Source organism: Peromyscus maniculatus, chromosome 1 (assembly GCF_049852395.1).
Source record: "Peromyscus maniculatus bairdii isolate BWxNUB_F1_BW_parent chromosome 1, HU_Pman_BW_mat_3.1, whole genome shotgun sequence".
Lineage (NCBI taxonomy): Eukaryota > Metazoa > Chordata > Mammalia > Rodentia > Cricetidae > Peromyscus > Peromyscus maniculatus.
Window position 1 is genome coordinate 185,916,885 of NC_134852.1, and position 17,017 is coordinate 185,933,901.

At 39.4% G+C, this 17,017-nt stretch overlaps 1 protein-coding gene across 1 annotated transcript; it reads left to right on the forward strand.

Annotated features, from left to right (window-relative positions):
- The first annotated feature begins 304 nt into the window (after positions 1 to 304).
- Lipn (lipase family member N) lies at positions 305 to 15,804 on the forward strand. Its single transcript, XM_076562426.1, has 10 exons — positions 305 to 421; positions 1,568 to 1,683; positions 2,255 to 2,372; positions 5,818 to 6,016; positions 7,551 to 7,660; positions 9,967 to 10,103; positions 11,912 to 12,058; positions 13,534 to 13,605; positions 14,127 to 14,198; positions 15,570 to 15,804. Exons 2-10 carry the CDS (start codon positions 1,570 to 1,572, stop codon positions 15,801 to 15,803), a joined length of 1,203 nt encoding a protein of 400 aa, XP_076418541.1. The 5' UTR covers positions 305 to 421; positions 1,568 to 1,569; the 3' UTR covers position 15,804.
- The last annotated feature ends 1,213 nt before the right edge of the window (positions 15,805 to 17,017 follow it).

Consider the following 17,017-nt stretch of genomic DNA (forward strand, 5'->3'; position numbering starts at 1 on the left):
ATGGCTTCTGTAGATTCTCATTGTGCTGTAGGTCTGGGAGGGGAGATCCTGCTATCTCTGATTTTGTCCAATAGGATTCTGAGCTCATTCTGCTTCCCCATTTGAAGCACTGGCATGAAAATGTTGCTGATTCCTCTCAACAATGACAGACTCTAACTGCACACATCAGGAAGACTTAGCCAAACTGGTTATTTGGCATCATGTAGACCACTATTTCCCAATCTACCAGTGCATCATGCCTTTGGTGTGCTGGGGAGACGCCTTGGGCGTGTCGTAGTCCAAGGTTTCCTCATTTCCACCGGCTTCCTGTTTGTCACTTCTCTAGCTTCTAACTGTCACTGCAGCCGTATCTCACTCTTCAGCCGGATGTCAAAAACAAAAGGACGGAAGTCCTCTGGACAGGGGAAGCTCACCTAACTAGGTAAGTCGGAGATTCACCACAACCAGGAGGCAGATGAGAGTGGTCATAAGGTGCAAGGGCTCTGCAGTGAGGCTGTCTGCGTGCCCATCCTAGACCTGCCACCTGTTGGTTCGGTGACCTGGGGCAGATCGTAAGTGCCTTTGCTTTGCTATTGGTGAGGATGCTGCTAGTAACACATTGGTGGAGCTTTTCTACATTTGAGTAACATAACTAACACTGAAGACTGGAAGTTTTCAATAGATGCTATTATTAGTGTCAGTTTCTAATTACATATAATATCTGTAGATAGCATTTTAAAGAAGATGTAATGTGTATAAGCGGCTATATGCATGAAAAGAAACTGTGCTTTTAAAATTTAGACATTAATTGTATATAGTAATGGATTTCTGGTCTGAGACTCTCGCTCATTCTAACAATAAGAAAAATAGTAGAAATGTTCCTAAGGAATTCATGTTGCCATGTGCCATGTCTGTTGTGTCACAATCATCACTGTCACACTATGAGAAAAGTCATGATGTTATTATCTTAGGGATACTAACAAAAAACCTGAGACACAAAGTGACTAGTGTTCTTACCCACAGTCAGAAAGCTTGTTTGTGGAGAAGCAGCCAGGACCAGGACATGAGCTCACTTGCTCAGATGGTGTAGGTCTGTCTTTGAAGATATGATTCTTTAAACTATGGCAATGGAGTGTGACTACATGTGGAAACGTGCAAGGCTGGACTTTGGGAAATGTGCATGGGAAAGCATCATAACTCTTGAAACTGACTACAAGTTTGATGACTTAGTGGAAACTCCATCTGTTCATTGTTCCTGTGTGCCTTGTGGGATAAAAGGCAGAGACATAGACAACTGCACTGTTTAATTTGCCATGGGGTCAAAACTTGTCTTCTAAACTAACAGCTGAACAAAGACCAGGTCATAAAAATACCTTAATTAAAATAAAATTTGAAAAGCCTCCAGATTGGCTTTAGTTCACTCCATTAGATGACTAACACTCTAAGTAACTTTCACTGTATTTGTTTCTTCCATGAAGCACTAGCTTTCTCTGTTGTTATTTGAGTTTTCCATGTGGTATTATTTTAATTTTAGTCATCAACATAGATGGATAAGATTAACCTGGAAACATTAAATGTTTTATGGCAGGCATGCCTGTGATATGGTTATTTTTGACAACAGCATGCTTGATACATGGAACTTTAAGTATTAGTGAACTCTTGGATTTGGAAAATGGAGTGAATCCTGAAGTGCGGATGAACGCTGTAAGTCCAAACAACTTCAAATAAATGGATGAGTGGGTGGACAGATTGTAAAAGGTCCAGATCTAATATAGCAAAAAAAAAAAAAAAAAAAAAAAAAACTTGGAAGAGAGAAATAGTTTGTAACATTTTTGCAAATGTCAGGCTAGTAAATTGGCTCCTTTGATTTAATAGCTGATATTTTAGCTATAAGAAGCAGAACTGTTAGGTCTTTTATATTCATCAATCCCCCTTTTAAATTCATACCTTAAAAGCCATTTGGATAATTCATGACAGCATTATCCTGGCATGGAATTTTACCATCATTGAAGCCGAGAGTAGAATCAAAAGAGAAGTAACAAAGAAGTGTAGCCGAGGCAGATTGGTCAATACTAAATACCCACCCCCAAAATTTTAGTAGATAGCTTCTAGCATTTTGTTTGTTTTTATGAAGACTTTGTGTAATAGATCTCATTTTACAACTACCTATGGCTATAGATTTCATATAATATAGCCCCATAAACTTGTTAGTCACTTTGTCTTTATGGTGTCTTCCTGAAAGGAGGAGCTGCCAATAACTCTATGTCTACTACAGAGTGAAATTATCATCTACAACGGCTATCCCAGTGAAGAGTATGAAGTTACCACTGCAGATGGGTACATCCTCGCCATCAACAGGATTCCCCACGGGAGAGCACAGACTCAGCAGACAGGTACACATGTGTCTCCTGGGAAGAAAGATGCATGACTGAAATTTAATGGTAGCTATTCATCGGGAGACGAACAGAATTGTTAAAATCGGTTTGAGTTATTGCAGTGGTCTTTTATGGCTAACAAGAAGGCTTTACATTTTCCCTCCACTTCTGTAAAGACTGGAAGGGTGAAACACATCTTGCTGAGGAAAATCAGGGCTGCTCCTCAGGTGTGGATGCCAAGGTGGAGCCTACCTTTATTAACTCATTGCTGACTTCTCTGGAAAGCCAGTTTTCTTGCTGTTAGAAGGAGGTTTGCCAGATGGAGTGAAGTTAACTCCAGTGAGGTGTCCAAAGGTCTCTCCTCTGATCCCTCTAGAATCAATGGGTCTCTTCTCCTACCACAGGGTTGAATAACTGCATTTCTAAAGCTTTCTCTAAGGATGAAAGTGAACATTCAGGCAGCCATGATCAAAGGGACAGTTTGTGAAATGAAAGAGCCAAACATGTGAAAGCATGGAAATCACACTCTAGAAGGGAAGCTAATTGCAGCTAGCCTGTGGAGAGGCTGAAATAAGTGTAAACAAACGATTTTCAAAGGATGGAGGGGGTGCTATTCATTGACACTTGCCTACCATGTTGGTTCTGTCACTCTTTTCAATTCATACACAGGGCAGCCAAAACCACCAGAATCACAGTCTGGCCCTCTGAAAGGAATAGGCGAGTCAAAGGTTTTCAAATGAAAAAATCAGAGTAGCATGTGGGAAGTTCTCCCATACAAAATACAGTTTTCCAAGTTAGACTTAACTGTCAAGAAATCAACAAATACATTTTAATAGAAGATCTATTCTAGGATATGGTTATACTCAACATAATGCTCTGTTACCTTCATTTCAAATTAAAAGAGCATCTTGGATCTTCTATTTTTTTAGTTATGTCTTTTGTTAAATCAGGCAAAACATTTGAGGGAGAAACAGCTATGGAGAGAAGAATTTTATAGGAATAAATTTAAGGAGAGAAAGTTGTGAAAAGATGTGGAGTTCGAAACCATTTGTTAGTTGTAGTTTTCTACATATTTTTAATCACTTAACACTGACCATCTCCATTTACAGATGACGAGGACAAGTAGCTTCTGAAACTGGCACAAAATCACACAAATAACAAACGACAATACCCAAATTAAAATTTGGGCAGTCTTACTTCAGGACCTATATTTTCAAGTCGTTAAATTATGGTGCTAGTTGATGCAGCTGCTGTTGTTGTTTTTGTTTTAATAAACAACACTGCTTCTCTCATTTCTCTGAACATTCACTCCCTTTTGTGTTGTTTTACTCTTTTGCCCTTTGCTTTTGGGGGGCCTGTCCCCTAGCTAACACATAAATACATGGAGGCTTATTCTTTCTTATGAATGCCCGGCCTTAGCTTGTCTTGTTTTGAAAGACCCCTGGCTGAGATCTTCCTCCGGGAGAGACCCCAAACCCAAGGAACACACCGAAACCACAGATCAGATGCAAAAGCAAGAGGGTTTATTTAGACCAGGTACCTGGGGCGAAGTCTCTTGGAGGACTTGTGCGCTTTCCTAGGGCAAGGGGGACTTTTTATGGGATCCCAGGGGCAGAGGCGCGGTTACAGAAGCGAGAAGCATAGTTACAGGGTCCCTATTGGTTGTTTCAAAGAAGGCCAGGGTGAACTTGGGGTCGTATGTGTGTGGCTGATTTGGCCTTGTCCAGGCCAGCTGCTTATTCTTCAAGGCCAGGGGCCCGCCATAAAATATCAACTGTCTTACTCCCAAGGCCGCTGACCCAATTATCCCCTATCTTAGGCCCGATGGCTGGCCATAGTTATCTTTTTCTTCCAAGGCCGGCTGGCTAGTTAGTCACAGCTGTGAACTCCTGTTTTTCTGATTCCTGCAGAATGGCGTTTCTTAGGCTAAGTTATGGGGGGGGGGAGCATTTCATTGGCCCAAAGCCCCATGTCCTCATAATGGAGCGGGGGTCTTTCAGTTTCTAGCCAGCTTTTCTTAAATTATTCCGTCTAGCTTTTGCCTCTGGGCTTTTACCTTTCTCTATTTCTGTATGCCTTTCTTTACTCTGTGACTTGCTGTAAAGCTGAGTGGCTGGCTCTGGAGTCCTCCTCTCCTTCTCCTTTTGCTCCCAAACTTCTCTTTCCAGATTTCTTTTCCTATTTATTCTCTGCCTGCCAGCACCACCTGTCCTTTCTCCTGCCTAACTATTGGCCATTAAGCTCTTTATTAGACCAGTCAGGTGTTTGAGACAGACAAAGTAGCCCAGCTTTACAGAGTTAAACAAATGCAACATAAAAGAATGCAGCACATCTTTGCGTCATTAAACAAATGTTTCATAGCATAAACAAATGTAGCCATCTTAGTATAATATTGTACAACACTCATGAACCTAAGTTTTGGCAGAAGGATGTCTAGCTCATTCTACTTTCAGAGTTTGCAAATGCTCCCCAGTGAGCAAAAGCTGGGAAACAGGGTGGAAGTTTGACACGGAACTGATCTTTGCCTACTTACATGTACTTCCTCTCCCTTCCTAAGTCTGATGCAAAACTCTATTAACCACTAAAATGTTTACATCTTTGTAAGCTAGATGCTAATCAATGGAGAATAGGATTATACACTCATAAACCTAATGGAAATTGAAAATACCATGAGGAAAAATTATTTAATGCACCTAATTAACTAAATATAGTTCAAAAACACAGTGCACTATAGGGCTTTGCCCTTGTGATCCCATGGCTGTCTAGGAGGTGAAGCACAAGTCTGCCCTGTGTAGCATCTAGAAAGATTATCATACAGCTCCTTCTAGCCTGGGGGAGTGGAGGGACTCACAATTGCAATTGAAGTATGGTTTACATCAAACGTGTATTGATTTGTACCATGGTAGGATTGAAAAATTGCAAGCCAAAGCATCATAGAGTGGTGACTACAGATGTATGCACAGAACAGAGCAGAAACAGATGGGTGCTTTGTCATGAGACACAATCAGTTTTAAGTTTCTGCTCTGAAACTTGTTACTAAGGAGACCATTTAGGAAAGTTATTTAATTATTTAAAGCTTGGTTTACACATCTGTAAAATGTTCCTCAAAAGAGATGCTACTTTTTAAATTGCCCTAAAAAATCAAGAAACTGATGCATGCACCCCAGTCAGCTCAGCACCATCATATAGTTAGATGTGCACCAGCAGCTGGTAATATGAATTTAATACTCTAAACTAATATACTAGTGAAAAGGGGGGAAAGGTATGCTCTGTGTGCATGCGTTTGTGTGTGTGTGTGTACGTGTTATGTGTGTATATGTGTGCGTGTGTGTATGTGTTGTATGTGTGTATATATGTGTGTGTGTGTGTGTGTGTGTGTGTGTGTGTGTGTGTGTGTGTGTGTTTCTAAAGCATTCCTAGCTGTAAACTTCCCTTGCTTCCTCTCTCCGCACCCCTCGTCCAGGTCCCCGGCCGGTTGTGTATATGCAGCATGCCTTGTTTGCAGACAACGCCTACTGGCTTGAGAATTTTGCCAATGGAAGTCTCGGGTTCATTCTGGCAGATGCGGGTTATGATGTGTGGATGGGAAACAGCCGGGGCAACACTTGGTCAAGAAGACACAAAACTCTCTCAGCGAATGAAGAGAAATTCTGGGCTTTCAGGTAAGCTGTATCTAAGAAAAATCTCCAGAAAATTGGAGGGGGTTCCTTAAATATAAATTCATAGTTAATACATAATATCTTGGGTTATAAAACCCCTGTAGTTTCTAATATATCCAAAGTGAAAAACAGAAAGCAATATTAATTCTAATAGTACTTTTAGCTAATGTTTTCTCTTAGGCAATCCATTTTGTAAAAAATAATGTGCATTTATACTTATTTAAGGAAACTGATAGCTGAGATTATATTCTATACTCCTAGGTATGGTGGCTCACACTTGTAATTCCAGTACTGGGGAAGCAGGAGGATTTCCATGAGTTAGAGGCTAGCCTGGGTTATATTGTGAATTCCAGGCCAGCCATGGTTTGGGCCTTGTTTAAAACAACATGACTATACCTCAGATAACAAATAAATATACAGCAACAAGAGAAAAAAAAAGAGACCCAGAGAATGGAAGAGAAAGAGATTACATAGCATACCATTTTAGGAAAAACTCCAATATGATATTTTAAAGTGTTAATGAATAGTTCATAAGATTTTTTTTGGTATTTTGACAATTTATTTAGTAGAACTGTTTTCTGATTTCATTAGAGGACAGGGTTGTCCCCAATAGACTTCCCTTCCAAAGGTCCTAAGCACCAAGTTGACTGGCATCCTGCTATTAGATCAAGAGCATATCATTTTTATAACAATTAATTGTCATTGCTCCCTGAACAGGGTTGGAGGAGAAAAAGAAAGGAATACTTTCTTTTGTTAGGGCTACAACTGTGTGGAGGGGTGAAATTTAGGAAACATTTTGAATCTAATCATTGGCACAAAGCTTGGAGCTGTTTCTCTGTGAGGCACCACAATTCTCTCATACTTGGTTGTGTCAACTTATTGGTTCCTTCGTGTACTTTTTACAAGGTCATGGGGTACTTGAACCTACTGAATATAATATGGTCCTTTTTGTTCTCCTCCACAGATGCTAGATGAACATAGGATTTTGGTATTGATATTATAGGATATTGAATATATATGTACAAACACTAACAATGACAACATCATATTAAGTACCTACTAACAGGCAAGTCATTTCTTTCATACAATCCAAGCCCCATAGCAGACCTATAAGCCAGGTACTCCCTGTCCATTTTCCAAGTGGGCATACTTGTGGTCATAACATTTAAATTACTTCCCTAATGTTACTCATCTCGCAAATGATAGAATCATAAATGACAAGAGTGATGGGTATTGAATAACACTCATCAATACCATAGGGAAATCAGAAGCAAAAACAGGGGAGCTAGGAGGAGTGTGAGGAATGAGAATGAAGAACTTGAGAGAGTATGCATGAGTCCCCCGGCCATTCCTGCTATCAGAAAATAAACAGAACAAATGCACAAACAGTTGCAATACACTTGGTTTAACCGGGTGCCTAATGATATGCACACCAAATAAGTAGGTGGCACCGAATTCCTGTGTGAAAAAGAGTCAAGCAAGTGTCTACGTTTTAAAACTATAGTTGTATGTATTTATCTGTTGTTTCATTTTACAGCTTTGATGAAATGGCCAAATATGACCTCCCAGGGATAATAGACTTCATCGTAAATAAAACAGGTCAGGAGAAGTTGTACTTCATTGGACATTCACTGGGCACTACAATAGGTATGTTTACAAAGGTTAATGTTGTGACAACTAAATTGGAACTAAGTAATTGCCAGCTATTTATATTGCCCTTCATGCCCTATCCTGTGCTGAGAATAACCCTCCTATTCTGTATATCTGTGAACTTGTAGTCCAGATTTATGCGTATGAAGGGCCAGTCCTACCCTTCCCTCATTTGGGGTCACAGCCACACACACAGCTGTCATGATGACATTAGTCTCCAGAAAGAGTTCATGTCCGAAGTCCAGGGAGGTGATTCTAAAGGTAAAGTTTACAGATGCCCTTTTATGCTTAGAAAGTAAAGCTTAAAGCAACAAGACAAATCAACGAATCAGAAGAACAGAATCCATATCAGTCACACCTGTCTCACAACCCAGATACTCTAAATAAGTTAAAAGCAGGGGCTCAAGTGTAATTTGAACAAATGAAAACTACTTGGTCACATTTGTTTGTGAGTTGAAACACAAAAACTTATTCTAATAAATCAACTAGACTTATCTATTTATATGACCTAATATTTACAAAATAGCAATTAGAAAATAAAAATTTAAAAAACTTGTTCTCTATTTTTAAATGTAATATAATTTCCTAGACATTTGGTTGGTTTTTTCTGCAACACTGGAGCTAGAACCCAGGGCCCCAGACATTCTGGGCAAGGGCCCTACCATTGAGTCACACACCAAACTTTGCCCAGACATTTTGAAAGGAAATCAATGCTCTTGTTCCAAATGAAAGTTAAAAGAAAATGATACTGACAGAGATTTGAATTTATTGCTGATCTTCCACTGAAGTTTCCAATTTTAGGAGACTTAGTCATGAGAAGCTAATGCATTTTAGATTGGGTAAAACTGCAAGAAACATAATAAATCTCATAATATTTCCATTACTGTCATTGCTATTAATCACCAAAAAGAAATGCTGATCAGTTCTTCATGCTGATAGCATTCTACAAGCCTGGGAGAGGAAGTGAGCAGAAGAGAATACAGATCAAAAAATTATCAACATATGAATAAGAGAACCCCCCAAAAGCCAGACAATTATATCATAAATATATCCAGCACTTCCTGAGCATTTGCTGTGTTTAGGGATCTGTGTTCAGTACTTTTCCTCCCCTGATCTCCCAAAGAATCCCACTGATATAGAACATAGATTCAGAGCAGGTTGGTTGGAGCCCACCAATGGGATCAGAAGCACTGGAAAAGGACTTAACTTGCAACTAGATAAGTGAAAAGGACGTGCGTTCTTACTGATCCGCAAAGAAAATACAGTAAATGAGACCCTCATGTCCTGTTGCATTGAGCATGAGCATGTTTCATTAAACATTTCTTAAATTTGGGCAGAATTTTTCTAAATGAAGGAAGGATCCATTTGAATGTTGTTTGTTAACCCTGACTCTAGCACCTAAATATCCATCCATGCACTTTATGGATAGATATTTAGGTGCTAGAGTCAAAACAAAGACCTAACCTCCACAAATTTCCAAACATCCTCTGAAGGCAAGTTGTCTGTTTGGCACAGAGTCAGTTGCTTGGCTAGTTTCCATGACCCAAACAGTGTTAACATTTCATTATTTCTACATGTGTTTGTGAGCTGTATCTCCAGCAGAGACACAGTAATGAATCTTGGGAAACTAACCTGCCCAGCGACCCCCTGTAGCTTCCTCACATGCAGTGCTGATCCCTACCCTTATCCTCACAGGGATATGAGTGGCTGTCATGCCTGGGCCTCACTAATATCACCGAGGATCCAAGGGAAATATCTTCACTTTGGGGAAGCTGGAAACGGTGTAGGTGGGGTATGAATATCCAACAAGACACCAAGGGCAAGGACAATGAAACCTTATTCTATAGCAGGCAAGAAAGCTTGCGGAATAACTGCAAACAACTGCAGAAAAACTGCTTCACTTGTGTCTTGTGAACTGACTGCTGACTTCTACAAGCTCTGTGACTCTCCTAACAACTTAGAATTGTGGGTGACCAAGACATTTACCTGCTTAGGAAATGAGGTTCACCAAGCAGTAGCTGCTTTACCACATCATCCCTTACCCACCAGCTTACTACCATTTCCCTTACGTGAGTTAGGTGGTCCGGCAATAGCATTAGAGAAAGTCATTGATTTGTGACTAGCTGGAACTTAAGTCAGATTATCTTGGCAGAAAACTCAGAACACCTTTCCAACTCATCTCCAAGGTCACTGCAGTAGGAAGACAAAGGAGACCAATGCAGAATTCCATTCACTCCCATTGATAAAATTTTGCATGAGTATATCAAATTTTTACGAGATTGTCTTGTCTCCTATTCTCCCAGGGTTTATAGCCTTTTCCACCATGCCTGAACTGGCACAAAGAATCAAAATGAATTTTGCCTTGGGTCCTGTGATCTCATTCAAATATCCCACAAGCATTTTTACCAGTTTTTTTCTACTTCCAAATTCCATAATCAAGGTAGGCTCTTTGTTTTGCCAAAATTTATCTCAGGATCTCATCTTGTAGCATAGATCCTTATTATTTTTTAATCTGTATGAAACAGAAGTAGGAACTTTAGTTAAAATCCATAGAAATCAGAGTCTATGAAGATGTGCCTGAGAGTGTGTGTGTGTGCCTGTGTGTGTGTGTGTGTCAATAGCATCTGTAGGTACCATATACAATTCACTAAATTCAGTCACTTGCAGAGAAGCATGCATAGGCTTTCAGCTGAGCTGAGTTCTACACCGTTTATTGTCTACTCATACATTTCATGTTCTGTTTAGTTGGGCAGGTCAATAAGTTCACAATGTCTAATTGGAAGGTGTTCTTCAAATTACATATGAGTATGAATGTCTTGGTTTGACATTAGAAAACCTTTACTAATATACATTTTTCCATATGAGAGCTTACTCTTCAAATAGCATATCTTGAGGCATAATATTAATAGTTTGTTGATACGTCCTTTGCGTTTTGAATGATTATAAAAATTAATTTATACAAAAATGAAACCAGAAAGTGAATTAGACATCACAATAATTCTTATAAAAGACAAGGCCCTATTTTGGGACGGAGTTGTAGGAATGAAAGGAAACATTAGTGAGCATGTGGAAGCAAGCACATTAGTGAGCACATCTTCCACATGTGGAAGATATTTTCCTACAGTCAAATGACTGCTTACAACACCAGTTTCACTCCCTTGTTTACTTTGAGCAGAGGTAATTTAACAACCATTTCAAAATACGTTGTCATTGGTTAGTTTTGACTACTATCTACATCTGGGCAGGGTCGATTGAATAAATTTGTTTATCTGTCTGTTCATCTGCCTCCCTTCCTCCCTTTCTCCCTTCCTCCCTTCCTCCCTCCATTCCTTCCTTTCTTCCTTTCTTTCCTTCTTTCTTTTCTTCCTTCCTTTGTTCCTCCCTTCCTTTTTTTCCTTCCCTCCTTCCTTCTTTCTTTCCTTCTTTTGATTTTTGAGTCTCCCACTAAATTAGTATGACAGTCCTCAAACTTACAGCAATCCTCCTGATTCTAACTCCTGTACCGCCACACTCAGCTGAATAAACTAGCTTGTTAAATGAAATTTGGAATAGACACATCCATCTATAAACACATCAGTTTTGTAAAATGCATTGCTCTTCTTACATACATCCGATGTAAGGCCAATAATGTTTGTTTCTTATCTCTGTATGCATAACTAACTAACTCTCTGACTCCCTCACCACTCGTTTTCTGTACAGTTCTTGGACTATACTGGAGATCTGCTCAAGCTTACATCATAAGCCCTAGATATTTTAACACACTGTTCTTGTGGCATCATCGTGTATTTGATGCCCAGCACCAAATTCTCTTTGGTGTTTCGTTCTCTACTTTTCATCACGAAGAATGGTTAGTTTAGGACAGTAATTCACACCCAATGCATATGTGAAAAATATGGATAAAACCTGCATGTCCTTCCTGCTCAGTGTAATATTTTGTCTTAAAATGAAAATCTCTTTTATTTTACTTTTCACTGAATAACAACTTGGAAAACACTGATTAGACAAATTACAGGCAAGACCACCATGAAGAAGTGAATTTGGGGTCAAAGACTCCTTACTACAATTTATGATCCTCTGAATTTGAAAACAGATGCCTACTGCTTCTCCCCTAAGTGACTTTGTTCCATCAACTATGGAAAATAAATGCAAATACAAATAGATTCCCAAATTGGTTCATTCTTATAACTAAGGGAATATCAAGGTACTTAAGGAGACATCTTAAAAAGACTTTTTTTTTTATTTTCACAGAGTGTGTTTGGTACCAAAGGTTTCTTCTTAGAAGATAAGAAGGCAAAGGCATCTTACATCAAAATCTGCAACAAAAAGCTACTCCGACCAATGTGTAGTGAGTTTATGTCCCTGTGGGCTGGATTCAACAAGAAAAATATGAATATGGTATGTATAGTAACTAAGTGGCCATTTGACATTTGAAGAAATTCCAGCTTTTATTTTTATGCTTATCTATTACACTATATAAATACACAGGTGTTGCAAGCCCTTAAAGACAGATATTTGATATGCATGAAGGATTAGGTATCTCATGAACATGAGGGCAGGGGAAAGAAAGGTTCATTCCATCTTCTGTCAAAGTTAGAAGATAGAACATTATCTAATGAGTGCTAAGAATATTCTCACATGCTTGTAAGCAGCTACAACTTACGGCAATTTTAGTTTACTTCATTTTGGTATATTCAACTAAAAATAAAATTCCAGGAAAGGAGAAGTTTGAGTAAGCAGTGCACTTATTACATGGGTGAAGCCATTAATTTATGAATTTTGATTCAAAGAAAAGTCGCTGCTTAATGTGAAAAGTCTAGTACAGAACAGAAGGAAATGGAATCCCCTTCTGAGGAAGATGTTAGAGTTCTGCTTTATTAGCAACTCGTTTCTCCTGCTACTGAGAATTCAAGAAGAAGGAGGAGTTTAAGTTGTTCCCAGAGTGGAGTGGTTGTATAGCTAAGCCCGCTGTATTCTAATGAGAAGCTGGCAATTGCTAATTAGAAAGAATACAAGACAGGTCCAGAAGAGATGTTCAGCATCCCATCTCATCCCTATGCTTTCAAAGGCTACACCCATAAGAAACCACTGATCAAGGCTTCCTTGTTTAGAAGTTAGGATGTTTAATAGTTTTCTTTTGTGTAGATCATAGTATCTAGGGTACAGGTATGGTTATTATTTGACTCCATCATTTTTGCCCCAATGATCTCCACAAAATTGAAGTAATCTTTGGAAGGATTCCTTCTTTATTCTTGCAGTACATTATCTCTCCACAGGAACTTAGCAGGTTGAAGGCATGATTTTTAGTGCATTTGTTTATTTGTGTCTGTGGTTGTCTGAGACATAGTCTCACACTGTAGCCTAGACTGACCTTAAACTCATGGTTACCCTCCTGCCTCTGCTTCCTACTCCAACCACCCAGTGCTAGAATTAAAAGTATGCCCTGCCACATCTACAAGGTTAACATATCTATTTTGCAGGTGAAAAAGTAAAACTCAAATTAAATAATTTGACCAAAGTCCTAAAGACGGTAACTAACAACATGCAGACCTGAAATCCAGGATCTGTGATCTATCTGTGGCAGCCTACATGCCTGCTTTGTGCACACCATGCCTGTACTTTATACCAATTCCTGTGCTTGCATGTAGCCCTTTTCCTGCTTGTTCTCAACTTAGTGCAGATTTTTGCCCTCAGGAAACCCAGGCCCAAGTCACCTTAGCTCTGCTCACACTGAGACGTTTCACATGGACACACATTCAGAGATGGTTGTGCTGTCTTTTTCAAAGTGCCAGTATTTATTACAAGCTCTTAATTGTCCTTTGTTGCTGAGAGACATAGTTCATTTTCTCGGGTGGCTGTGTTTGACTTCCTAGAGTCGTTTGGATGTGTACATGTCACATGCTCCCACAGGCTCATCAATACAGAACATCCTGCATATAAAACAGGTAACATCTTTGTCATAGAAAGTCAGCCCCATCCTTGTCTCAGTTAATGCCAAAGGTCATAAGTCACCCTCTCCACAGGCTTGTCTCTAGAAGCTTAGAAACTGTCTCCATCTTTGTCCCTGTTTCCTCTCCGGACTTTGATTTGCCTGGAGTTGAGGAGAAAGGGTTTTTATGGTAGAGAGCAAATGTGTCACACAAATCAATCCCGTTTTAAACTAGAGCTGGCAAAACAGGCCCTTGGCTGCAGTAAAGGGTACCCTGAGGCAAGCTGAAGTTTCCTCCAAGAGAGAAGTGTCTAGGATTTGACTTTCTAATGGGGCTTACTTTTCCACAAGTTTCTTCATCAAACCAAGAAAAACCATCTTAGTCTCTCTGTTTGACAACGTTCTCTGTATTGATAAGATGTTTGCTTCCTTCTGAGAACCCAGAGCCCCTTTTCCTCCCCACCTGATATTTCTCTAAGATTCGCTGTGGTTCTCATGATTCTTACCTGAATATCCTCTCTAAAACACTGATTTCAGCTTTACCGATCTGATGAATTCAGAGCTTATGACTGGGGAAGTGAAACTGAAAATATGAATCACTACAACCAGGTGAGCTACTCAGAGACCTCACAATAGGGTTTTGGGAAATTTTGATGAGAAATTTTGTGAGTCAGAAGAATTCTACATGCTAATTTCTAACATTTCTACTGATAGTTTTTTTTTAATTATTAGTCTGCAGAACCTTGTAATATGCAGACTTTCTAGAAATAAAAGAATCATATACAAAGGTCAATAAATTGTTTGCATTCCCTCTACACAGGAGTGTTAGATATATTAATTGTTTTATCTCAATTTTCTTATTATGTATATTAGCTTTATATAACTGTTACTCTTGCTCCTTTTTTTTCAAATTGCAGGAAAAAACAATCAATGTTTCTGACAAGTTTTTTAAACAAAAAATTTAAAGGGTGCATAATATTGGAAATTGTTTCACAAGAATCTTTACTAGCATCCTGGTAAATAAATACACAGTTCTGATGGAAACCAAACAGAACTGTAGACTCATTTAGCCCTGTGCTTTGAATAAGCCATTAGCCATTTTTCTCTTCTTATGGTTGGAGCTGGACCTCTCAATGTGAAGTAAACACATGGATGCTAAACTTTGAATTGACATTTTCTACAGTGTGAGTCATCAGGTTTTTATTTCATTTTCAAACCTGAGGCCCTCCAGTTTTCCCAGCACCATTTGTTGAAAAGGTTGTCCTGTCTCCAATGCATGGTTTTTACATCTGTGGCTGTGTTTAGTTTCCAACTATCTGCTGTGTTCAGTTGGTGGACATGTCCTTGTTCTATTATTATAGCTCTGTAGTACAACTAACAATCAGAAATTATGATATCTCAAACATTTCTTTATCTGCTCAGAATTACATTGGTTATTTATGTCCTTTTTTGTCTCCATACACATTTTATGATATTTTCATCTAATTCTATAAAGAAAGTCATTGTGGGGGTGGGGGGATTTACTTTCAATCTGTAAAGTGCTATGGTACCATGAGGCAAAAGGAGACACTGGGAGTGGGTTTTGAAACCTCAAAGCCCACTCCCAGTGATACATCTCCTCCATCAAGGCCACACCTCCTAATCCTTCCCAAACAGTTCTACCAGCTGGCAACCAAGTATTCAAATATATGAGTTTATGGGGGTTATTCTTATTCAAACCACCACACCTGTCAAAACCCAACTCCCTTAACATCTGTATTCAAGTGTCTGGTTAGGTATCTTTCCTTGCATTTTTCCTTCACAAACTCCCTGAAGGCGGGGACCACTCATTTTGTGGGATCTTCTCCCCCTCCACTCTCTCATTGTCTACAAGAGTTGTGCTCATAGCAGATACTCATTTTGCAGTATTTCCACTCATAGAAGTCCACATGTTGCTAATGAAGAGTGTCTTTTCATGATTGCTTTTTGTCTGTCTCACAGAGTCGTCCTCCCATCTATGACCTGACTTCTATGAAGGTGCCCACTGCCATCTGGGCTGGCGGACATGATGTCCTCATAACACCTCAAGATGTAGCCAGGATACTTCCCCAAGTTACAAATCTACGCTACTTCAAACTATTTCCAGATTGGAACCATTTTGATTTTGTCTGGGGCCTTGATGCCCCTCAAAGGCTGTACAGTAAAATCATAAATTTGATGAAAGAATATCTCTAAACCCAATCCATGTATTTTTCAGTCAAAATTTGCCTCCAGGCCCATGAACAGCTTTAGGAAAAACACTGATGGATGGTGAGGTTGTCTGCAGCATTCACTTGCTATTGCTGAAGTGTTCCTGAGTCTCAATGCTCCACTGGGGAAGATGTGACTTGTGCTTCTCAAAGAAATGTCTAAATCTGAAATGTCAGGGTGTTACCCCTTGACAAGGATCAGAAGCAGGCTCTCTTTTTAAGCTAAGATGATCTAGTGAACTTTTCTCTGTTAAAGGTACAATTGAGAGAATTGTTATAAGAGGACTTTCTCAAAAGCTGAGGGTATAGCCCAGGAAGTAGAGGGTTAGTTTACCGTGCACAAAGCTATGCATCTGAACCTCATGTATATGCTCTCCTCTTTTTCAAAGAATTGAGTATAAGCATTGGAATGTGGCCTAAAAAGAAAGGTTTGGTTAGGGCAGCCATTGGGGCACACATGTGGCTGTGACTTTGCCTTGCCTGAAATCATAATTTTACCTGAAAACATTATAAACAAGACACAAAACAAATCTTAGCTCACATCAACAAGCCCATAAGAAAACAGCAGCATGGAAAACTATTAAATTTAAGTTTTCCAAAAGCTTATTATACTGCTACAAACTGGCAGGTGAGCAGAGACACAAAATTTGGAAAAATGAACTAAAAATGAACTATTAATTACTAAAATTAACTACCATAGGACAATGTCTGAAACAAAGATAAATTAATAAGGTTAACTGGTAACAGAAAGCCTAATTTAGAACTAGAAAAGGAGAAAGAAAGAAAGAAGGAAGGAAGGAAGGGAGGGAGGGAGGGAGGGAGGGAGGGAGGGAGGGAGGAAGGAAGGAAGGAAGGAAGGAAGGAAGGAAGGAAGGAAGGAAGGAAGGAAGGAAGGAAGGAAGGAAGGAAGATTCAAATGGAAACACCAGGACAATTTTACTAGAGTTTAGAAGAAAAACCGTGGGGCAGGCTGGGAGTAAAACCTCAACTCCTTCCCAGAGGAAAATGGAGGATAGAAGGGAAAAGCCATGCTTCTCAAGCTGTCACGGAGGTCAGCCACATGGCTGACATACAACCACTCTGAAAAGGGTGAAGTTTTAGAGAAAGAGAAAGGAAATTCAAAATGTTGTGCATGGAGGAGAGGGAGCCCCAAATGCAAAGGAAAGCATGCTTTAAAAACAGAGAGAAGAAGAGATAAGG